Genomic DNA, 24,375 nt, shown 5'->3' with positions numbered 1-24,375 from the left:
GAGCCAGAGGGCCTTATTCCAGCGGGACTGCCTCATGGCCTGGAACTGGCTGACCATCTCAGCCTGCTGAGCCTCCAGGTGCCGGTACCTGGCTTTGCACTCCCGCAGGTCTTCCCTCTGCTTGGAAAGCCTATGCTCCTAGTCCTCGGTGAAGTGCTTCTACTGAGCCTCCATCTCGGTCAGATCCAATTTGAACTGAGCCAGCTGTTTTGCGAACTCTTTCCCGTGATGGCTGCTTAGCTCCAACAACTGCTTCCTGTTGGGGCCCTAAGGAGCCCGGGCAGGCAGGCGAAGAGAGGCTGGGAGGGGAGGGGCGAGTAGAGGCTGTCGAGGCACACCTTGATGTGAGTGACATCAAGTTGGCCATGCCCACCCAGTCACATGACCACCTAGCAACGCCCACCCAGCCGGTCATTAAGTAGATCATATTGGTGGTCCACAGGATTTAAAATTATGAATTGAGTGGTCCCTGAGGTCGGAAAGGTTGGTGACCCCTGATTTAGAGTGTGAGTGTGTGTGTGTAGAGATAGATAGATAGATAGATAGATAGATAGATAGATAGATAGATAGATAGATAGATAGATAGATAGATAGACAGACAGATAGATGATAGATAGATAGATAGATAGATAGATAGATAGATAGATAGATAGATAGATGATAGATAGATAGATAGATAGATAGATAGATAGATAGATAGATAGATAAATGAGAGAGAGATGAGAGAGAGAGAGAGAGAGCATAGATAGATATAGATATATAGATAGATATAGATATAGAGAGAGACTATTTGCTTTTTTTCAAATAACATCAAATATTTCACACTAAGTATTGGCAATTTCATTTAAGTACTGCTTCCCCAGACATATGTTTTAAGTGGTAGCCTTGAGGTATAATCCAATGCATATAAATTTGAAAGTAATTCCATTGCAGCTTCGGTTGGCAAAGGACAGTTAATTGATTATAGGTGGTCATTATATTTTCTGCAGATTCATTTTGCATCATCTTCCATCAGCAAATTCTAGGAATTGCAGTTTAATGGGACATTAGCTACATACCGTGAAACAGGCCACGCTTTGGTTCACAATCTAATCTAGAAAAAGACAGACCATGCCTCTAATAAATAACCATATAGTATTTTTCCCCCTAGATGGTAGCAGTTTTTCTGCATGGCATCAATTCCACATAGGAACAAAACAGTTTAGTGTTCTTTCTTAAAAAAAAATGTTTTTTATTGAATATTTTTTTTCCACCAGAATTAAAAACAGGACAAATTTTAAATGAAAAAAGCATAAATAAAATAAAAAAAAGTGAAAAAGATATATAGAAAAAGAAATATAGAAGGGATGGGATGGGATGGGTTAGCAATTCTCGTTACACTTATATTTTATTTATTTATTTTATTTTATTTATTTATTTACATTTATATCCCGCCCTTCTCTGAAGACTCAGGGCGGCTTACAGTGTATAAGGCAATAGTCTCATTCTATTTGTATATTTACAAAGTCAACTTATTACCCCCCCAACAATCTGGGTCCTCATTTTACCTACCTTATAAAGGATGAGTCAACCTTGGGCCTGGTGGGACTTGAACCTGCAGTAATTGCAGGCGGCTGTGTTTTAATAATAGGCTTCTTACAGCCTGAGCCACACCGCGGCCCTTTTACCACTTTTTTTTTTACCACTTTTCTCTAAGATTATCTCATAATGCCTTTTGGCACCTTCCAAATATTTTGTGCGAGCATTACCATCATCAGACCCCAGGGAGCAGATGGGGCCCAACACCGTGTGAGTTGTCATGTAAAATATTTTATAGAGGGAACAATTTGGGAGAAAGTATTGCACATGAACAAATGATAGGCAGGCACTTTCATGATGACTAAAATGTGTTAACTTTCACAGCATGTGCCTATTTTGTTTTTAGGGGTTTTTTTTTTGAGTACCTGAGAATGTCGCCCAATAATTTTGAAAGTTTGCATATGCTAAAACTAGACTAATGAGCGAATACCACTTTGCTCCCCCTGCATTTCAATGATAGTAAGCTAGAGGGTTTTTTGGATACTCAGCTCCAAAAGGAAAATAAAGTGTATGTAAGAGGTAGTTTCTGAGGCCATAGGGATGGTGATCAGAAACTTAATTGGTTTGAAACAATCATCCTTTCTCAGTTGAAAAAAGTTTTGTTCTCAAAAAAAAAAAAACCGTTCTGCATGAATATATAAGAACATCATTAGCATCTTCTCAAATGTCCCAAGTCTCAAATTTTGGGTGAATTCCTAATTTGCAACTTGCTATAAGTCAGAGCCTGCAAATTCAGCCTTTGTTAGAACGAGGATCCTAAGTTATAATGTGACAATGTGATTCTTTAAACAGCGGGCAATCTTGTTTCTTTTTCTTTTTTTTTTCTTTTTTCCCCTTTCTCTATCCCTTCCTCAGCCTGTCTCCACAATCTTTCGTCTTTTAGAAACCATCGTTTTAAAAGGATGGGATGGCAATGAAGCAACTATTTTTTTTTTTTTAAATGAGCAGATCATTCCTGACTTGAAAACTATCATGGGTCTTTTGGTAATCCGGAATGGTTTGCAATTGGTTTGGGGAGATACGTCGAACGCTTTGTGGTTAAGGACAGATGGTGTCAGGCAGTGGTGAAATCCAAATTTTTTTACTACTGGTTCTCTGGGCGTGGCTTGGTGGGCGTGGTGTGGCTTGGTGGGCGTGGCAGGGGAAAGACACTGCAAAATCTCCATTCCCACTCCACACCAGGGGAAGGATAGTGCAAAATCTCCATTCCCACTCCACACCAGGGGAAGGATACTGCAAAATCTCCATTCCCACTCCACACCAGGGGAAGGATACTGCAAAATCTCCATTCCCTCCCTACTCCAGGGGAAGGATACTGCAAAATCCCCATTCCCACCCCATTCCAGGGAAGGATACTGCAAAATCCCCATTCCCTCCCCACTCCTGGAGGAAAGATATTGCAAAATCTCCATTCCCTCCCCACTCTGGGGCCAGCCAGAGGTGGTATTTGCCGGTTTGCCGAACTGCTCAAAATTTCCGCTACCGGTTCTCTGAACTGCTCAAAATTTCCGCTACCGGTTTTCTGAACTGCTCAAAATTTCCGCTACCAGTTCTCCAGAACCTGTCAGAACCTGCTGGATTTCAGCCCTGGTGTCAGATGCAAAAACTCAGGAACCAGGGTTGGTCAAACGAGTGCAAGTGTATTCCCTGTCAGCTCTAAACAAGAAACTGAACTACTAAGAGTCAAGGGGAAACTGGTGGCAGATAAGAGTCAACAGAATTCAAGGGGGATGGAGTTATAACTCTTATGGGTGCACATGGACTCCAGTAGTGTGTTCCTTTTACCTTCGCTACCAGTTCGGAGCTTTGCTCGCTCATGGCATTTCTGCGCATGCTCAGAACCTTCTGCACACATGCAGAGCATCTGTGATGACGTCTGGGTGGGTGGGCGGAGCCTCCTGCCACTATCAGTTCGCCCGAACAGGGGCGAACCGGTAGAAACCCTCCACTGATAGACTCCAAACTGATGACATACTTCACCCCTCGGGCTCAGCCTGGTCATCTTCTATAAACTGGACCGGGCAAAGATTAGAAAACTTTTCTTCGTCTTCTGATAAATCTGCTGATTTATGGCTATTAATTTTTACATTGTCATTGCCTTTCCCCATTGTTGTTCTTTTTTTAATCAAGATGGGGTTACAAATAGAAAGAGCACATGGATCAATATGTTCCTTGTTAGATTAACTCAAGGTCAGCCATCTTCATTTAAAAGGATTAGGAATTAGCCATAAGGAAACCTCTATCAGATGGAAGTAGATTAGTTTTCCGGGACTCTTACCATTCTTAATTTTTTTTTTAAAAAAAAATTGTTAATTTCTTTTCAACAAATGGAAACACAGCACCACTCTGGTGCATTATTTGAGGGGGTTTATGGTTTTTTATGTTAGCGTTTTTAATGTTGTAATCTGCCCATCTCTGTGGGAGTCAGACGGCCATGTAAATTTCTTTGACGAAGAAAGAAATAATTTCTATTTCTGAGAATTCCTCTGACCTCCACCAACCCTCTCTAAGCATGCTTAGAACACAGAAATGATGTAGTTAGTAGGACAGTAGATATATCCATGTGTACCAATCTGCCGGAAATGGGATTGTATTGTAGAGAGCATCTGGAGTGGTCCAAAAGACGTGATTTTATTCTATTATGGTTGCTATTTGAGGAAAGTGCCTGGGACATGACCTCAGCATTCCAAATACAGCTGGTTACCCAGAAAGGGTTCTACCCTGGTTTACACAGATATCCAGTCCAACTTGGTCTTCCGTAGCCTTGAAGTTGATCAGAGTTCAAATCAAGCAACAAATAGGCAGCCATTTGTCTGAAATGGTATAGGGTTTCCTGCTTGAGCAAGAGGCTGGACTAGAAGACCTTCAAGATCCCTTCCACTTATTCTATTCTATTCTATTCTATTCTATCCTATCCTATCCTATCCTATCCTGTCCCCTATCCTATCCTATCCTATCCTATATTCTATTCTATCCTATCCTATCCTATCCTATCCATCCTATATCCTAGCCTAGCCTAGCCTCTATTCTATTCTATTCTATTCTATTCTATTCTATTCTATTCTATTCTATTCTATTCTATTCTATCCTATCCTGTCCCCTATCCTGTCCTATCCTCTATTCTATTCTATTCTATCCTATCCTATCCTGTCCCCTATCCTATCCTCTATTCTATTCTATTCTATTCTGTTCTGTTCTGTTCTGTTCTGTTCCGTTCCGTTCCGTTCCGTTCCGTTCCGTCCTGTCCTGTCCTGTCCTGTCCCCTATCCTATCCTATCCTATCCTATCCTCTATTCTATTCTGTTCTGTCCTGTTCTGTCCCCTATCCTATCCTATCCTATCCTATCCTATCCTAGCCTCTATTCTATTCTATTCTATTCTATTCTATTCTATTCTATTCTATCCTATAGCCTAGCCTAGCCTAGCCTCTGTTCTGTTCTGTTCTGTTCTGTCCTGTCCTGTCCTGTCCTGTCCTGCCCTGTCCCCTATCCTATCCTATCCTATCCTCTATTCTGTCTTCTCCTGTCCTGTCCTGTCCTGTCCTGTCCCCTATCCTATCCTATCCTATCCTATCCTATCCTCTATTCTATTCTGTCCTGTCCTGTCCCCTATCCTAGCCTCTATTCTATTCTATTCTATTCTATTCTATTCTATTCTATTCTATTCTATTCTATTCTATTCTATTCTATCCTATAGCCTAGCCTAGCCTAGCCTCTGTTCTGTTCTGTTCTGTTCTGTCCTGTCCTGTCCTGTCCTGTCCTGTCCTGTCCTGTCCTGCCCTGTCCCCTATCCTATCCTATCCTATCCTCTATTCTGTCTTGTCCTGTCCTGTCCTGTCCTGTCCTGTCCCCTATCCTAGCCTAGCCTAGCCTAGCCTAGCCTAGCCTAGCCTCTATTCTATTCTATTCTATTCTATTCTATTCTATTCCATTCTATTCAGGAATTGTCATTTCAATAAAGGAGAATATATGTAGCTCAGGGTTGAAATGAGGGGTTCTTGGTGCTTTCTGAGCTTGGCGATTTCCTCGCAGACATTGCATGACCCAGCTAGGGAATATCATCAGTGCTAGTGTGGATTAGCATTTGATGCCGTTAACCTAGTTTGGGTAATGAAACGTCTGCAAGAAAACCGCCAAGTTTAGAGAGTGCCAAGGGCTGTCATTTCGGTTTGGGTGTTCCGCTTTCATGAGGTTAGTCTATTGGTTAGAGCTTTGGGGACCTTAAATATATCTTAAAACCAAGCACATGTCCTCCATTTGCCAAAGGCAGCCACCAAGCTTTAAAGCACAAAAGATTGGCTTAACGTCGATGTGGATTCCGGACGCCCCCGCCCTTCGCGAAGGCGTTCTGGTTAATTTGCAGGCAACGGTCTTGACTGAGAACCATGCGTCAATTAGCGGGAGGGGGAGAAAGAAAAGAGGCTGCACTGTAATTAATATTTTAATCCCGATGTTAGCAGCCTTCCTGCCAAGTCAGCAAGGCTGCATATTCTCTTTTGCCATCCTTCTGAATCAGCCAGGCTGACGGTTGTCACCTACTTCCAGAAGAGAAATTCCATTTGTGAAACGAGCACAGTTTAAAAAAATAAATAAATTAGCAAATGTCACCGTGTCGCTGAAAAGTTTTAATCAGGCCTGTCATGTAGCAGGGTTTGTTTTTTTTTTCTGTCAGCAAATACAAAAATAAAACCCTTTCGAGCCAAATCATTTTCTCAGACTTCGACAGCAATGGAAGAACGTAAATTGAAGCTTGCTTGCTAAGGAGCCTGGAATTAATTAATCAATCAATCAATCAATCAATTAATTAATTAAATTTATATTGCCGCCTATTCGTCCATGGAGGCTCAAGGCGGCTTACAGAATATAGAAATCACATTTAAAAAAACAGTAAAACTAATTTTAAAAAATCAAATAAATTAATGTAATAAAATAAAACTACCTCCCGCCCAGTGGTGGGTTTCAAAAATGTTTACTACTGGTTCTGTGGATGTGGCTTGGTGGGTGGCTTGGTGGGCATGGCAGGGGAAGGTTACTGCAATATCCCCATTTCCTCTTAATCAGCTGGGACATGGGAGGCAGAGAATAGATGGGGAACGAACCAGTCAGAATTTTTACTACCGATTCTACTCAAAATTTCCGCTACTGGTTCTCCAGAACTGGTCAGAACCTGCTGAAACCCACCTTTGCTCCCGCCTCGGCGACAGCTGATCACACGAGCCATTTAATGGGCTCCATCCTGCTCTCGGTTCTGTAGGCCCGGTGGCAGAACCAGGTCTTCAGCGCCTTCCGGATGAGTATTAGAGTGGGGGCCATTCTAATCTCTGGGGGAATGATGTTCCAGAGAGAGGGAGCCACCATGGAGAAGGCCATTCTTCTGGATCCCACCAAGTATATCTCCCTCAGGGATAGGACCAGGGGTGAAATCCAGCAGGTTCCGACAGGTTCTGGAGAACCGGTAGCGGAAATTTTGAGTAGTTCAGAGAACCGGTAGGGGAAATGGGATGGGACCAGGGGTGAAATCCAGCAGGTTCCGACAGGTTCTGGAGAACCGGTAGCGGAAATTTTGAGTAGTTCAGAGAACCGGTAGGGAAAATTTTTAGTAGTTCAGAAAACCAGCAAATGCCACCTCTGGCTGGCCCCAGAGTGGGGTGGGAATGGGGATTTTTCAGTATCCTTCCCCTACCATGCCCACCAAGCCACGCCCACCAAGTCACACCATGCCCAAGCCAAACCCACAGAACCGGTAGTAAAAAGATTTGGATGGGACCTGCAGCATTCCCTGCCTCCCTACTCTGGTGGGTGGGGTAGATGTGACCGGCCAGAGACGGTCCCTCAGATCACCTGGTCCCAAGCCATGAAAGGCTTTAAAGGTGACAACCAGTACCTTCAATTTTATTACTGTGTGTATTTATATTTTATCTGCCTGTTCACCGCCCTGAGTCCTTCGGGAGAAGGGCGGTATACAAATTAAAATATTATTATTATTATTATTATTAATTTATTTAATTAGATTTTTATACCGCCCTTCTCCCGAAGGACTCAGGGCGGTTTACAGCCGGATAAAACAGAACAATAGAATAAATACAAGATAAAATAATATTAAAAAAACTTATTAAATTTGGCCCAGATTAAAATATATTTAAAACAGTAAAACCCACTAAAAAATTAAAAACCGAATAAAATCTAAAATTCTATGCCAGTCCTATGCGAATAAATAAATATGTCTTCAGCTTGCGGTGAAAGGTTCGAAGGTCAGGAAGTTGGCGGAGTCCTGGGGGAAGTTCATTCCAGAGGGCGGGAGCCCCCACAGAGAAGGCCCTTCCCCTGGGGGTCGCCAGCCGACATTGCTTGGCGGACGGCACACTAAGGAGTCCCTCTCTGTGAGAGCGCACGGGTCGGTGGGAGGCAATCGGTAGCAGTAGGCGGTCCCGTAAATAGCCCGGCCCTAAGCCATGGAGCGCTTTAAAGGTAGTAACCAACACCTTGAAGTGCACCCGAAAGACCACAGGTAGCCAGTGCAGCCTGCACAGGAGTGGTGTCACATGGGAGCCACGAGGGGCTCCCTCTATCACCCGGAAACAAATAGACAGCCAATGCAGGCCCCGCAGGAGAGGTGATACATGTGCACCCTGGGGTGTGCACAAAACCGTGCGGGCCGCTGCATTTTGCACCAAGTGGAGCTTCTGGATGCTCTTCAAGGGCAGCCCCATGTAGAGCGTGCTGCAATAGTCAAGACAGGAAGTGACTCAGTGGTGAAATCCAAATTTTTTTTACTACCGGTTCTGTGGGCGTGGCTTGGTAGGCCTGGCAGGGGAAGGATACTGCAAAATCTCCATTCCCACCCCACTCCATGGGAAGGATATTGCAAAATCCCCATTCCCACCCCACTCTAGGGCCAGCCAGAGGTGGTATTTGCCGGTTCTCCAAATACTCAAAATTTCCACTACCAGTTCTCTGAACTGCTCAAAATTTCCGCTACCTGAAGTGACTAAGGCATGTGTGACTGTGAGTAGGGATTGCCGGCCCAGAAAAGGGCGTAACTGGCTGGTTTCCTCCCTCTCTTGCAGGTAAATCGCTTGGCCAGTTGTGGTCTGCTCCCCCACCCACCCCCCATCCATCCCACGCCGCAGCCATGAAGTTTCGTCTCCTCACGGCTTACGCACTGCTCCTCGCGATCTCCCGATGCTGGGCTGTCAGCTTTCCAGAAGATGACGATCCTATTAACGTGGTCGACTACCATTGTAAGTGAGCAGCAAAGCCGAACGTGTTGCGAGATTGCCGCTTTCTTTGCGTCCTCCTCGCCGGATGACAGCAATTCTTCCTTCTGCTAGCTGCCAAGTTTCAGGTGGACTTTAATGGACTCTCTCTATCTACTGCAGCCAAAAAGGCGGCGGGGAAGTGCGAGTTTTAATTTATATATATATATATATTTTAAGTTCATTGGCTCTTGCTGGCCATCTTTTATTCATTGATATTCAAGACATTGCACGAAGAATTTAGTTTAAGCCCTTTCTGCTCCCGGTATATACAGCTAATCAATGCCGCTTATTGATTCCTTCGGTTCCATCATTCTGACTGATGGCATAACTTATTTTTACTTGCAGATTCCAAGCAATATCCAGTGTTTAGAGGACGCCCTTCAGGCAACGAATCTCAACACAAGCTGGACTTTCAACTGATGCTGAAAATTCGAGACACACTTTATATAGCTGGCAGGTAATTTTCCTGCAGTCCACTGATTAAATTAAAATTCCCCGCTCCCCCCCCACCCATCCCCCACGTTCCATCTGCTGCCTGGTTTTGCATTTGATCTATACGCTTTGTCTTAAAATAATCCACTAGATAATTTCAGGAAAAGAGGGACTCAGCACCTGGAGACAAGAGAGGGAGAGGTTGATTTATGGGGTAGAAGGAAAACTCTGGTAGTGATCCATGCAGTTCCAGATTCTGTTTTTCGCCACGGACTTGATTTTGGACAAACAAATTGTTGTTGTTGTTTTATTTCATTTTGTCACAAAAAGTATACACAAACATCGACATAAAGCAACAACACATCATAAAAGAAAAATATATGTATATAAGCAAAAGTATGCAATAACTATGTTAATTTGATATAATGAAAGAAAAACAATAGGACAGGAACGGTAGGCACATTTGTGCTCTTATGCACGCCCCTTATAGTCCTCTGAGGAATGGGGTGAGGTCAATAGTAGACAGTTTTTGGTTGAAGATTTTGGGATTTTGAGTAGAGACTATAGTCAGGTAATGAGTTCCAAGCACTGATGATTCTGTTACAGAAGTCATATTTTCTGCAATCAAGTTTGAAGCGGTTGACATTATGTTTGAATCTATTGTTTGCTCTTGTATTATTGCGATTGAAGCTGAAGTAGTCTTTTACAGGAAGGACATTGCAATAGATGATTCTGTGTGTTAAACACAGGCCATACCAAATTGGTTGTATCAATACAAGAGCTTGTGCAGAATGAGCCTCACAAAAGTTTGGCAGCTAGAGACTAGGTTATACTTCTGCTGACCTATGGATTGCTTTTGTGATTTGGGAAAAACCAGCCACCATTCATTCAGTTTGTATAACACGCTATGCCACAAAACATGGCTTATCCAGCTTTCTCGCCCACGGTGACTTTTGCCTGCTTCTGACTTTGGGATGGTACATAAACTCAGTTTTGCGTGGTTCAGCTCCCAACAGGCTGAGATGCAACTTTGCGGACTGAGAGCTGCCGTCTCCCGAAAGTGGAGATTGTGTAAAGATTGTATGGAGATTGTATAAAGACAGAAGGAAGCAAAAGCAGATTAAAATGACCTACCAGAAGGAAACTCAAAGGCAGGGGTAGGCTGCTGGGGGTTCGCCGGGGTTCGGGAGAACCCCTAGCTAAGATTCTGTGCAGTTTGGAGAACCCCCAAATCCCACTCCTGGCTGGCCCCGCCCGCCCCATCCTTCCCAGGAGTCCCCATGCAGCCCATTTTGGATGCAGGTAAGTGAAAGGTGCATGAAGAGGCTCAGGGAGGGCGAAAAATGGGCCTACTGGAAGTTTGGAAAGGACCAAAATGGGCTTGTTTCCATTTTCAGAGGGCCTCCGGAGACTGGGGAGGCGGTTTTCGCCCTCCTGGAGGCTCAAGGAAAGCCTCCAGAGCCCAGGGAGGGCAAAAATGCCCCCCACAGTGCAAGAAGCCAACTAGGTCACGCCCACCCAGCAACCGGGCAGAGAACCCCTTGCTAATATTTTTGAAGCCCACCCCTGCTCAAAGGCCAAAAAGAGGCATCACAGCCTATGATGCCTTTTGTATCAGAGGAAGGAACAATCTTGTCCTTCCTCAAAGCAAGACGTTATAGGTACAGTTACTCCCATCGTGACATAAATTGAACAGGCCGATTACTCTTTACACCTTCCTTATTTCTTCTGACCCCCGCGTATGATTGTTGACGGTTTTGCAATAGGCCACAATATCAAATCAAGCTCAACCGAGTCTCCCCAACTTGCTTCAAACTTTGAAATCTGGGGGAAATGAGCAAGTCCTAACGAAGAACAGGTGTCTGCTTCTTTTAATAATGATATGGAGGGACCATGTGAGTTCAAACGGATCTTGATCCTTGACTTAAAGTATGGCTTTCAAAATGGGGCTGGGGAAAAGTAAAACCCTACACTTAGGTAAGAAATTCATCTATATATTAATCATCTATTGTAATATCCTTCCTGTTAAAGACTACTTCAGCTTTAATTGCAATAATACTAGAGCAACTAATAGATTTAAACTTAATGTCAACCGCTTTAATCTAGATTGCAGAAAATATGACTTCTGTAACAGAATCATCAGTGCTTGGAATACTTTACCTGACTCTGTTGTCTCTTCCCACAATCCTAAAAGTTTTATCCAAAAACTTTCTACTATTGACCTCACCCCATTCCTAAGAGGACCATAAGGGGCGTGCATAAGCGCACAAACGTGCCTACCGTTCCTGTCCTATTGTTTTTCTTTTCTTCTTTCTATATATATGCTTATACCTCCTTATATTTACTCATATATGTTTATATATTATATAATCTTTTCTATGATTCCTACATATATTGTTGTGACAAAATAAAATAAATAAATAAAATAAATAAACCAAAAGCGCACATATAAACTGGGTGAAACCAGGTTTAATGGCAGTGACTGTGAGAGGGATCTTGGGAGTCTTAGTGGACAACCAGCTAAATATGAGCCAGCAGTGTGCAGCGGCAGCCAAAAAAGCCAATGCAATCCTAAATTGTGTTAACAGAGGGATACAATCAAGATCGAGTGAGGTACTAATACCACTCTATAAAGGTCTAGTAAAACCACACCTTGAGCATTGCATCCAGTTTTGGTCACCGTACTATAAAAAAGATGTTGAGACGGTTGAAAAGAATGCAGAGAAGAGCAACCAGGATGATTAGGGGACTGTAGACTAAAACATACGAAGAATGGTTGCAGGAATTGGGCACGGCTAGTCTAGTGAAGAGAAGGACCAGGGGAGACAGGATAGCAGTCTTCCAATATTTGAGGGGCTGCCACAGAGAGGAGCGGGGTCAAGCTATTTTCCAAAGCACCTGAAGACCAGACAAGGAATAATGGATGGAAACCAATCAAAGAGAGATTCAACCTTGAAATGAGGAGGAACTTTCTGACAGTGAGAACAATCAACCAATGGAACAGAAGTTGCCTTTGGAAGTTGTGGGAGCTTCATCACTTGAGACTTTCAAGAAAAGATTGGTCTGCCATTTGTCAGAAATGGTGTAGGGTCTCCTGCTCGAACAATGGGTTGGACTAGATGACCTAAAAGATCCCTTCCAACTCTGTTAATCTGTTATCTGAATGGGATATTCTATTTTTTACTCTGTTAAAGTTATTTATTTGTTAGGCTTTTAATATTTTAATGCTGGAAGCCACCCAGAGTCACTTGCTATGACATGGGTGGCAAATAAATTAAATAAAATCAATCAATCAATCAATCAATCAGATTTCTGATATGGTGTTTTTTTTCTTCCTTCCAGGGATCAAGTTTATACAGTAAACTTAAATGACATTCCAAAAGGGGAAGTTGTTCCAAGCAAGGTTAGAAAATGCTTGTATACACCTTTTGTGTTTTGTTTGTTTGTTTAAAAAAAACAAGCATTCTTGGTCAATGACAAACTTGTCTTATTCTTTCTTTTATCGGAACAGAAGCTAACGTGGCGGTCAAAACAACAGGACCGGGAGAACTGTGCTATGAAAGGAAAACACAAAGTAGGTTTGTCTTTTAAGCAAAATACTTCTAACCCACCCGAAATCTTTTACAAGGTCACGATAGATGCCGTTTTAGAGCTGCTGATTAACTAATTCATCTCTTTAATCGCTGCAAAAATCTGAATTTGGGGGAGGCAGAAAAGAGGGGCATTGTGGAACACTGCACAGACTAATTTTTCACAGCAAAATTGAAACGTCCAAATTAATATTCCTAAGAAATGAGTTGGAATTCGTCAGGTTGATAGAAAGAGAGCTTTTCACTTTTTTTATTGGGGATCTTTAAAAAAAAATAAGTGAAGAGTATAAAATATTTAATACTACATATATTAACTGCTGCTAGGATGGCCTTCGCTCAATGTTGGAAACAGCCATGTGTGCCCACAGAGAGACTTATTGTACAAAAGATTATGAATTGCGCAGAAATGGACAAACTAACTTTGAGTCTGAAGGATAAGGAGACATCAGTATTTTATGGTATATGGGAACGGTGGTATGGATGGATGGAAAGAAGATAGGAATATTTAGTTACTAAACATAATCAATAGATAAAATAAGAACACAAATATGTATAATTTAATGTTTGTCATTATTGCATTATTATTAGATGAAAAACACCACAAATAAGCTGTTAAATGATATAAGCCTTTTTTTCCCTTTTTTTTATGCTTTTAATGTAAAAAAGTTTAATAAAGTTTAATAAAAAATAAAAAAAAGAAAGAGAGCTTTTCATTTACACTGAAATTGTAAGGGCTTTGTTAGGCCCGGATTGTTTTGGTCCTGCTCCTTATTTCTCCCCTCCTTGAGCACATGTTCAAAAATAATATTTGCTAGTGAATAAGCGATGTGAGCCATTCTCTCTTCTTCTTCTTCTTCTTCTTCTTTTAATTTAATTTTTTTTAGGACGAATGCCATAACTTTATTAAAGTCTTCGTCCCCAGGAACGATGAGATGGTGTTTGTCTGTGGAACAAATGCTTTTAATCCTATGTGCCGTTATTATCGGGTAAGAACCAATGCCCAGACCGGTCAGACTGTCCCCTGCCAATATTCGAAGAGTATCTTTGATGCACTTCAAAGATTCCTTATCAATCTTACCCATTGTCTTTCTCATCCTATTTTGCCTCCGGAGAGATTGGAGCATAAGTCTTCATCATTCTTTCCATGGCCAACTCCTTCATTCTCACAACGACCCTGCCAGTGAGCAAAAGAAATGTGACTCAACTCACACCTCACCATCCACTGAGTTTCATAGCTAACCGCTAATTGGAGATTAGAAATCAAATCTCCCTAGGTCCGGTTTTCTAACCACACTGTAATAAAATTTTGATTTAACAGAGCATTCGGGGGAAGCAGTTCTGTTGAATTCAAAGCTTGGTTGTTCATATCTGCCCTTCTGCATATGCATTAGAATATGTATTGGACCGCTGACGATTTGAAGGGCTTTCGGTCCCCAGCTGGTCCATCCATAAGTGGTCATCACAGCTCGCAGAGTCTTTCAAATGATCATAAGAGCCAGCAGCCAATGTAGTCCAAAGCTTTTCATTCGTATGATGGTTGAAGAGGTGATTTCAATAAGCCACACATTTTAATACAGTAAGCCTTTCCCAGTAATTCTAATTAATTAATGTTATTGATCCTCAAGGAAGCATCTATCCAGGGGTGAAATACTCCCGGTTCGGACCGGATCACCCAATCTGGTAGCGATGGTGGCGGGAGGTTCAGAGAATCGGTAGCAAAAATCCCTGCCCCCCGCACCCACCTGCATGCCCAGCTGAGCCACACAATCATCAGAGGATTGTTGTTGTTTTTTTACTTTTAAAAACATTTTTTCTTCAGATGAAAAAATGCTTTTGAAAGTAAAAAAAAAGCTTCTGATGATCGCGCATCAGAGCCTTTTAAAAGCATTTTTCTACAACCTCTTCAGTAGATGAGGTTGTAGAAAAAATGCTTTTAAAAGGCTCTGACCATCTCAGCTGAGTTGCCTGATCATCAGAGCTTTTGAAAAGCATTTTTTTTACTTCTTCAGCCGAAGAGGTTGTAGAAAAAATACTTTTAAAAGTTAAAAAAAAAAGTTGGCCACGCCCACCCAGTCACATTACCCCACCACCACCAAGCCACGCCCACAGAACCGGTAGTAACAAATTTTACATTTCACCACTGCATCTCTCCATTATGGACGGTAGTCTTGTGGATGCAAAAACCGATCCCCTGTGTGGTTCCTTGAGCAATACGTCTTCAGGATTGTAGGAGAGATGAGATCAGATCTAAGGGGGTCAACGAAACTGCATGCTAGCCTTTTCAGTTTGGTTCCTTTTTGGATGTGTTGGATTTTGACCATGCAGGTTAGAAGCTATGGAAGTTGAAGTCCCACATATCTAGAAAGTACCACTCTGAGGAAGGTTGGTGTATGAATACCTGATTTGGTTGACCTATTGCATGGACCCAGGGAAGCTGAAATAGCCTTAACACCCAAAATGTGTATTTCTTCTTCAGCTAAGTACCTTGGAGTATGACGGTGACGAAATTAGTGGTTTGGCCAGATGCCCGTTTGATGCCAAGCAAACCAATGTTGCTCTCTTTGCTGGTGAGAATCTTTTCTTCTAAGGACCATTCTGATAGATGATACAAAAAGGGGAAATAAACAGGCCTATGACATCACTGCATTTTCTTTTTTCTTTTTTAAATGCTAATATACCTTTTGTGGAATTAGTGCGCCAGTTCTTAATTCATTCACTCTTGTTTCACTCGATACTCCGATTCTAAGAGCTGCTAACCAGAGTGAAATCCAAAAGGCCCATAGTTCAGATTTGTTCAAAAGACCTGACCGGATTTCCTTAATTAACTTCAGCCATCTGAATGAAGTGGAGAGAGGGGAAAAAATGTACATTTCCCTCCTTCTGTTGTGAAACCCTTTGGAAGTCAGCACTCAGATGATCTCCTGTGAATCACCCGTAGATTTTGAATGGGCCCCTACTCTGCACTCTTTTTATTAACTTATTAAATAGAAAGAGTGCAGAGAAGAGCAACAAAGATGATTAGGGGGCTGGAGGATAAAACATATGAAGAACGGTTGCAGGAACTCGGTATGTCTAGTTTAATGAAAAGAAGGACTAGGGGTGACGTGATGGCAGTTTTCCAATATCTCAGGGGTTGCCACAAAGAAGAGGGAGTCAAGCTATTCTCCAAAGCACCTGTAGGCAGGACAAGAAGCAACGGGTGGAAACTAATCAAGGAGAGAAGCAACTTAGAACTAAGGAGAAATTTCCTGACAGTTAGAACAATCAATAAGTGGAACAACTTGCCTGCAGAAGTTGTGAATTCTCCAACACTGGAAATTTTTAAGAAAATGTTGGATAGCCATTTGCCTGAAATGGTGTAGGGTTTCCTGCCCGGGCAGGGGGTTGGACTAGAAGACCTCCAAGGTCCCTTCCAACTCTGTTATTATGTTATTATGTTAACTGTTCATGTGAAAAGCGGTTCTGCGGTAATAATGAAGCTTTCGCATTTCCTAGAACCGTTGCTCAGTCCTACGAGGCGTTTTCCTCACAGCGCTCTGATGAGCCTTCCGACTCTTAAATTAAAAAGTATGAATAAATATATAACGTGATTGAGATAATGGCAGCGTGGGAGGGGTGGGGGGGGCGAGAAAGTGAAAGGTAGAAATGATATAAATAGCTGCCGACGGAGAAGATGACAAGAACGCTGCGGTAATAGAAGAAGGCGACGTCCCTATTGCAACTGAACGCTCTTTGTGTGTGTCCCTTTTCTAGATGGCAAACTCTATTCTGCCACCGTCGCGGATTTCTTGGCAAGCGACGCTGTTATTTACCGGAGCATGGGGGATGGGTCAGCCTTACGAACAATAAAATACGATTCCAAGTGGATAAAAGGTACTTCTGTTGGGAGTTGAATCGCTACCTGCAATTGTCCTCTTTTCTCCCCCATAGCCTTTTTTCCCCCCCCACACACACAAATTAAGAGAGTTGAAGTACATGTTTCCGGAGCGTGATGATTTTTTTCCACCTTTCTCCCAATTTGAATTTTAGTCCATTTCTCCCAGACATCCTGAATTGGAAGCATGCTTTTTGGATTAATAAAATGGGAAGGTACGTTTGCTCTTTTTTTTTTTCCCCCGAAAAGTCTAGGTTCTCCTCACCCCTTGTGGGCCACTTAGCAATCAACAGCCTCTCAGACAGCCTGCCAAGAAAAGCTATTCTAATTTCCTCTCTGTGTGTTACCTTCCAACCAGCAGGCAGAGATGTTGGCATTTTAGGTGGTTTCTTTGCCGAAACTAAGGCTTTCAACAGCTGGAGTTTCACTTCTTCATTTCCATGTTTGAATTGTACTCCGAATGGATCTGTGCTTCGGTTTGCATTTGTATTCCGTGACTTTAAAACAAAAAAAAAACAGCAACCTGCGCTTTGGAGTTTTGCTTCTAGATTCTAGGGAATTGTAAATCTCTAATTAAGGGACGCGGTGGCTTAGTGGGTAAGACGCTGAGCTTGTCGATCGAAAGGTCAGCAGTTCAGCAGTTTGAATCCCTAATGCCACGTAATGGGGTGAGCTCCTGTTACTTGTCCCAGCTTCTGCCAACCTAGCAGTTCGAAAGCATGTAAAAAATGCAAGTAGAAAAATAGGGACCACCTTTGGTGGGAAGATAACAGCGTTCTGTGCGCCTTTGGTGTTGAGTCATGCCGGCCACTTGACCACAGAGACGTCTTCAGACAGCGCTGGCTCTTCGGCTTTGAAACAGAGACGAGCACCGCCCCCTAGATTTGGGAACGACTAGCACGTATGTGCAAGGGGAACCTTTACCTTTACCTAATACTATCATAGCCTTTGCATACTTTTTATAGGGAGATTTTGATATTTTTTTAATGTTATCTCTTTCCACCACTCCCATCATCTTCTTCTGCAAGATTTTGGAGGTTAAAAATACAGTAAGTTGTGGAGAGGTGTAGTGCCTCATTATTAGCCAACTTGGAAAACATTTGGCCAAAAAAAAAAAAGGATGTGGATGAAGTAAGTAAGAATATTGATTTGTGGGTCAACTCTTAAGTGCTCATCCTTTTCCAGTTTTGAAGGACTTCAACTTCAGAAACTCCCATTTCCAAACGATCGCTGTTTACAATGATGTTTTTCAACCTTGGCAATGTTAAGATGTGTGGACTTCAACTCCCAGAATTCCCCAGCCTGGGCAACAATCCAAATGCAGCACAATCCCAATTGCTGGCATGCTGGTTGGGGAATTCTGGGAATTGAAGTCCGCACATCTTGAAGTTGCAATGGTTGAGCAAAACAACACTGTTTTGGAGAGTTGGCCCTACCATGGAATTGACCTCAAACGCTTCTGTAGGGTGCCAAGTTGGGGAAATCTGTTGCAAATGATGGCCAGTTTTCACCATATTTAGTGGGAACAAGACAGGTTTATAATGATCGAAGTTGGTTGGCTTTGGGTAACTGGGTTCAGATGTCATTAGCATTTCGGCAATTAGCAATCGTTGCATTATCCAGCCATCTCTGTGGCGATATAACACAAGCAGCTTCTTATTCCCAGTGCTATGGCTGGGTGGTGCCATAAACCACTGGTGCAGAAATGCTCAATGCTCAGCTGTAGTTTTCCAAACACTCACAACTTCCAAACGTCTCTCAGGAGATGAGAAGAGTTGCACAGTTCAGTGGAAGTCAGTCCCGTAATGATCCACTGTTTTTATTTACTCAGATGAAATGGAGCCAGTGAGTACAAATAAGACTTTTAGATTCTGTAGAATTGCTAAATCGGAGAATTCCCACTTTGAGATGCTAGTTAGGGAAACATCTATAGGACATCCTGATCTGTGACTGAGCACTTTAGAAAGTCTTGACTACAGGTAATTCTTAATTTACAACCAGGGTTGGTATTCACTTACTTTCCCTACCGGTTTGCAAATGTGAACATGCATGTGTCCAGCCTTCCGCGCATTCGGTTTGCTGGCGGTCGCAATTTCCGCGCACGTGCCCGGTCTCGGCTAGCTCAGCCACAGTTGTGTCAGACGCCGTGAGAAGAAACAAGCCAACTTGGTTTTCTTTCCGATAGTGACTTCGTTTATTGGGTCTGCTACAAACCGGGTCTCAGGAAAAGTCAAGGTCTCTCTGTATAAAGTCAGCGCTGAGAGCTTCTGCCATTCAGCCCCTTTTTAAATATCCTGCGCTGCTCATGCCCCGCCCAATGGGATTGATTGGATGCCCGGCCGCTCTCTCCCTCCTCGTCTGACAGCCTCAGCTGCCACGTCATCTGCTAAATCCCGGAACTAAAGCAGCTCTTTCAAACGCTCAGCCATCATCTCCCTCTATCCCGGCCACCAGTGTGCTGATTCCTTTCTCATGCTTGCCAAACACAGATCCCTGCAGCCCAAAAATAAGTCCTGGATATGTCATCCCTTTGGATCTTTGATTAGGGGCTGCTCCCATGATCCGTATCCCTGTAGCATCATGTGTTGAGCCGGAGCTGGGCTCGAACACCCTGCCTCAAAAACCTGCCTAAATAGGATGGCATAGATCCGGGGCAGCTGGGCAGGCCGGTTCGAGCAAACTAGTCTGTACCGGCTGAATACCCATCTCTGCTTACAACCATTTGTTTAGTGACTGTTCGAAGTTACAAGTTACCAAAAAAGGTGACTTACAATCGTTTTTCACACTTACAACCATTGCAGCAACCCCGTGGTCACTTGATCAAAATTCAGAGGCTTGGCAAACGGCCTGTACTTACGACGGTTGCAGTGGGTCATGTGATCCCCTTTTGTGACCTTCTGATAAGCATAGTTGATGCGGGAGCCAGATTCACTTAAGAACTGTATCACTGACTTAACAATTGCAGTGATTCGCTTAGCAACTGTGGCGACAAAGGTGGTAAAACGGGGCAAAAGTCACTTAACAATTGTCTTGCTTAACAACAGAAGTTTTGGGTTCAGTTTTGGTCGTAAGTCGAGGACTACCTGCAATTGAAGTACTTAATCCATTATGGTACATTAGCAAATTTCCCCGGGAGTAATTTCTTTTATCCCCACCCCCCCGGCTGCCTTTTTTAAAATGTTAATTGTAGATTTAAATGTCTTCAAAATTACACATCGCATTAAAACCCATCAGAGCTAGAACCGAAAAAATAATAATTTATTTTGAAATGACAGCAGCCACAATTCGTATGTACAGTTATCTGAAAGCTCCTGTATATTCAGTAGGAATAAATCTTTTAATCAAACCTATACAGGATCGTTCTATTAGACTTGTATAATGTGCAAAACATAGTAAATCAACGGAATGCCCATTTTTCTCCACGAGAGCAATATTTTATTTTATATTTTAGCATGCCTGATGCTGAGCGTTTTTCTTGCCAGCCCCAGTGTCTTGGTGCACTGACATGAAAGATCCACCAGCTGCAATATTTATGTCTAAGCTTTTCTGCTCCAAACTTTCAATATAGTACAATTCAAAGTAGGAAACTTATTCTTTTTTTTTTTCAATTTGGGCCAAGAATAAAGCCATTCTCCTCCTCCAACCAATCAACTCAGCAAATGAATGAAGCCATAGTAATAAAGACTGCGGAGCTGTAGCCCAATTCCTTGAGGGGCTTTTTACAGTCCATTAGCTGGCATTAAGAGTCTTACAGTTTCACCGGAGCTTGACTTGTAGGTGTTGTGGCCTGCCAGCTGTCAGCGGAGGAACAATGAGGAGGTTGGGGATGAACTTGGGCCAGTTCAGGAGCCTGGGGAAGGCTCCGATGGATGCTCAGCGTCAGACACAGAGATAGAGCCAGGGCCGTCCGACATTTCCCAGCCACCAGAGTGGCAGCTGCCTTTGGAGGCTGAGATGAGTGAGGAGGAAGAACAGCTGGGGCCTGTTCCAGATGCACATATGTGCAGAGCAATTAGGAGAGGTGAACAACGGAGGACAAGGAGTCGACTCTGGAAGCAAAGCAAATGTGGATGCTGAATGGCCCCTCCCTGGCTGGGGAATAAATAGAAGGACAGGGGAGTGGTTGTCGTAGGAGACAACCGTTCATATTTCTGAAGATTTTGGCTCATTGTGTTTCATGCCACAAAGACTGCTTGCCAGAACTTAATTTGCAGCCTTTCAGCTGGGAGCTCACGCAAGGAACTAATACGATCTGTTACTATGGTTAACTCTTTGAAGAGCTATTGGCTGGACTTTTCGGTGGTTGAATGCTATTAATTCACAAGAGGTAAATAAAGGGGTTTTTTTCGAGACAAGGAGTCTGTTTCTTGTTTCTGCTGGGCCAGAACAGATAGGATGTCCTAAAGTGATTTGAATAACCACAGCGAAGCTCTTGGCATCCACATCTTTTGAAGCATCAACCCAACTGTGTTTATGCCATCAGAAAGGCTCTAACAAATAGGAAGAGTCCTACTGAAACTAACTGAAGGCTTGATCAGTTCACACAAGAGTTGATGGGCCTCTGGGGAAGCCACCGGACAAATATGATACTGAAAGCTCATTTTCCGGCAACAGAATAATGTTCTACCTCTGGTTCTGAAGGATAGCCATAACCATCAGGACTAGCACAGTGGTGGGATTCAAATTTTTTTTTACTACCGGTTCTGTGGGTGTGGCTTGGTGGGCGTGGCATGGCTTGGTGGACGAGGCAGGGGAAGGATACTGCAAAATCCCCATTTCATCCCGATCAGCTGGGATTCGGGAAGCAGAGAATAGATGGAGGCGGGGCCAGTCAGAGGTGGTATTTACCAGTTCTCCAAACTACTCAAAATTTCTGCTACCGGTTCTCCATAACTGGTCAGAACCTGCTAAATACAACCTCTGGACTAGCAGAAGTTTTTTTTTAATTCCCTTTTGAGACCTTCTAAATTGGGGGGGGGCTATCATTGTACGTTCCCTATTTCCAAATGAAGAACTCTCATAACTACATGGTTTGCCCAAGGAGATATGAAAAATTGCAAATCCTACGCCTAGCGTTTTCTGCGTGCTAATTAGGCAATGGCAGACACTTAATCCGCAAATATATGACTTGCATCCCCCAAATGCCTGGTTCAGTCCCTTTCATTTCCCATAAAAATTGCTTTTGGGTACCAAATTTGCAGGGAAAGTCCTTTTACTGAACCGAGCAAAACAGCGGCAGTAGATTAGATAAACCAATAATTGGATTCTCGGTTCCTGATTCCATTAGTCCAATGAGCTAAATATAGGCTATTCATCACCTGACAGCAGATGACTAAGGTTCATCTAAGGACTTTTTCCAACCATTTCCAGAAATGATGGAGATGGAATCTAGGCATATAACTTTTTCCATCCGCTCTGTAGTGTCAGGCCTACAAGGTACCCCAAATCATGAATTAGAATAGAATAGATTAGAATTTTTTATTGGCCAAGTGTGATTGGACACACAAGGAATTTGTCTTGGTGCATACGTTCTCAGTGTACATAAAATAAAAGATACGTTCATCAAGAATCATAAGGCACGACACTTAATGATAGTCATAGGAATAGAATAGAATAGAATAGAATAGAATAGAATAGAATAGAATAGAATAGAATAGAATAGAATAGAATAGAATAGAATAGAATAGAATTATTTATTGGCCAAGTGTGATTGGACACATAAGGAATTTGTCTTGGTGCATATGCTCTCAGTGTACATAAAAGAAAAGATACGTTCATCATTCATCATTAACTCCATAGGAAAACTATACCTACACTTTATTGAGGCCGTAGTAACAAGAACCTTGCAGGCCAGTGTGTGCTATACCTTCTGCTTTAACTACAGTATTTTCCTGGCTTTAGAGAGGGATTGTTGCTGAAGGAAGGAGATTATATTAAGTTAGCCTATTTAAAGGCTTATAAGTCAGTTTTGCCTCTTTCCCGTTTCTTAAAAATAATAAACAATTTAAAGTAGAAAAAAGAAACAAAAAAAGACGAAAAAACACCGGTAAACTAAATGAACAAGCACCATCCCATAACGTAAATGAAATAAAATTCTCCTTTTAAAGTTGGTGACGTTAAAATCAATTATGTTTAGAGTTTTCCCCAGGAGGAGGGAGGGAGGGAGGGAGGAAAGGAGAGAGGGAGAGAAGAAGGAAGTAAAGGAGGAAGGAAGGAAGGAAGGAAGGAAGGAAGGAAGGAAGGAAGGAAGGAAGGAAGGAAGGAAGGAACGAAGGAAGGAACCCAGCAGAAAAGATACCGAAGAAACATTACCATCCTTTCTAAGACCAGTAGTGGATTTAATCAGAATAATTCAACATCTGTTTGGTTTTTTTAACGTCCATGAGCAAAATGTTTTGACTGCTCTCCTTTCCCTTGTGCCTTTCAGAGCCCCATTTCCTTCACGCCATCGAATACGGGAACTTTGTTTATTTCTTCTTCCGAGAGATTGCTGTGGAACATAACAATTTAGGCAAGGTAAGAATAAACGCAGCCACTTGTTACAGACGAGTGGCAGAGAGTCTCAAGAGTTGATTTCTTGAGGGTGAAAACAAGAGGCTTACAAAGGCGTGGACCGTCTTCTATTTGTTTTATTTTGTTTCTACAAGGGTGGTATTTTCATACTTCGGCTTGCTGAAGAAGGCTGTGGAATGTCCCTCTTTCTTTTTCTTCCCTTTTTCTCTTTTGGTTGTTCTGCTTTGTTCTCAAAATCAAGACCTCACGCTCAGTTATATTTTATTACGGTTGAAAATCTTAAATTGGAACCCCCATAGTCATGGGTGGTAACCTTTCTCCTTTTCATTTTGTCTCCCTCAAAAGTCACATTTGTTGCAGGGGTGGGCTTCAAAATTTTTTGCAAGGGGTTCTCTGCCTGGTTGCTGGATGGGCGTGGCCATTGTGGGTGTGACCTAGTCGGCCTCCTGCGCCACAGCGGGTGGGGGGAGACGTTTTTGCCCTCCCTGGGCTCTGGAGGCTTTCCTTGAGCCTCCCAGAGGGCGAAAACAGCCTCCCCAGGCTCCAGAGGCCCTCTGGAGGTTGGAAACGGGCCTGTTTCCAGACTTCTGGTACTTCCTGTAAGCCCGTTTTTCACCCTCCCCGAGCCTCCGCAGGCGCCCTGCACTTACCTGCATCCAAAACGGGGCACGTGGGGACTCCTGAGAGAGGCAAGGCAGGGTGGGTAGGGCCAGCCAGGAGTGAGATTTGGTGATTCTCCGAACTGCACAAAAACTTAGCTAGAGGTTCTCCCAAATCTCTGCAAACCCCAAGCAACCCCCCCCCTTGTTCTTACAGCAGTTTCACCTTTAACAACAGGGGTATCAAACCCAAGGCCCACAGGCCAAATCCGGCCCTCAGGGTACTTAGATATTGCCCACAAGGTGGCCCTGGAAACAGCGAAGGACCAGCCTGCCATACCTCTATCAGTGAAAAGGAGCTCCATTTTCATTGGCAGAGGGTTGCAGGAGGCCGTTGTAGCCGAAAACGGAGTGTCAGGAGAATGTTTTCGCTGGCAGAGTGCTTTGGCTGCCGCAGGCACCTCCGACGCAAGTGATGAATTTCACCTCAATAAATTCAAGTTTTAACACCCCTGCTCTACACAAAAAGAC

The 24,375-nt window shown here is 43.0% G+C and overlaps 1 protein-coding gene across 10 annotated transcripts in view; it reads left to right on the top strand.

The window, feature by feature from the left end:
• The window catches only part of SEMA6D (semaphorin 6D), a 94,430-nt gene that overhangs the window by 38,805 nt on the left and 31,250 nt on the right, over positions 1-24,375 (top strand). For all 10 annotated transcript variants that reach the window (XM_058156334.1, XM_058156333.1, XM_058156336.1 and 7 more), the window contains 8 exons: positions 8,645-8,818; positions 9,182-9,293; positions 12,611-12,671; positions 12,780-12,842; positions 13,743-13,844; positions 15,335-15,425; positions 16,612-16,731; positions 23,160-23,248. In XM_058156334.1, the coding sequence (XP_058012317.1) occupies positions 8,710-8,818; positions 9,182-9,293; positions 12,611-12,671; positions 12,780-12,842; positions 13,743-13,844; positions 15,335-15,425; positions 16,612-16,731; positions 23,160-23,248 (747 nt within the window). In that variant the 5' untranslated portion in view covers positions 8,645-8,709. The remainder of the gene's footprint in view (positions 1-8,644; positions 8,819-9,181; positions 9,294-12,610; positions 12,672-12,779; positions 12,843-13,742; positions 13,845-15,334; positions 15,426-16,611; positions 16,732-23,159; positions 23,249-24,375) is intronic.

Source organism: Ahaetulla prasina, chromosome 13 (assembly GCF_028640845.1).
Source record: "Ahaetulla prasina isolate Xishuangbanna chromosome 13, ASM2864084v1, whole genome shotgun sequence".
Lineage (NCBI taxonomy): Eukaryota > Metazoa > Chordata > Lepidosauria > Squamata > Colubridae > Ahaetulla > Ahaetulla prasina.
The sequence above is the reverse complement of the archived record's forward strand: the minus strand, read 5'-3'. Positions and strand labels throughout refer to the sequence as shown.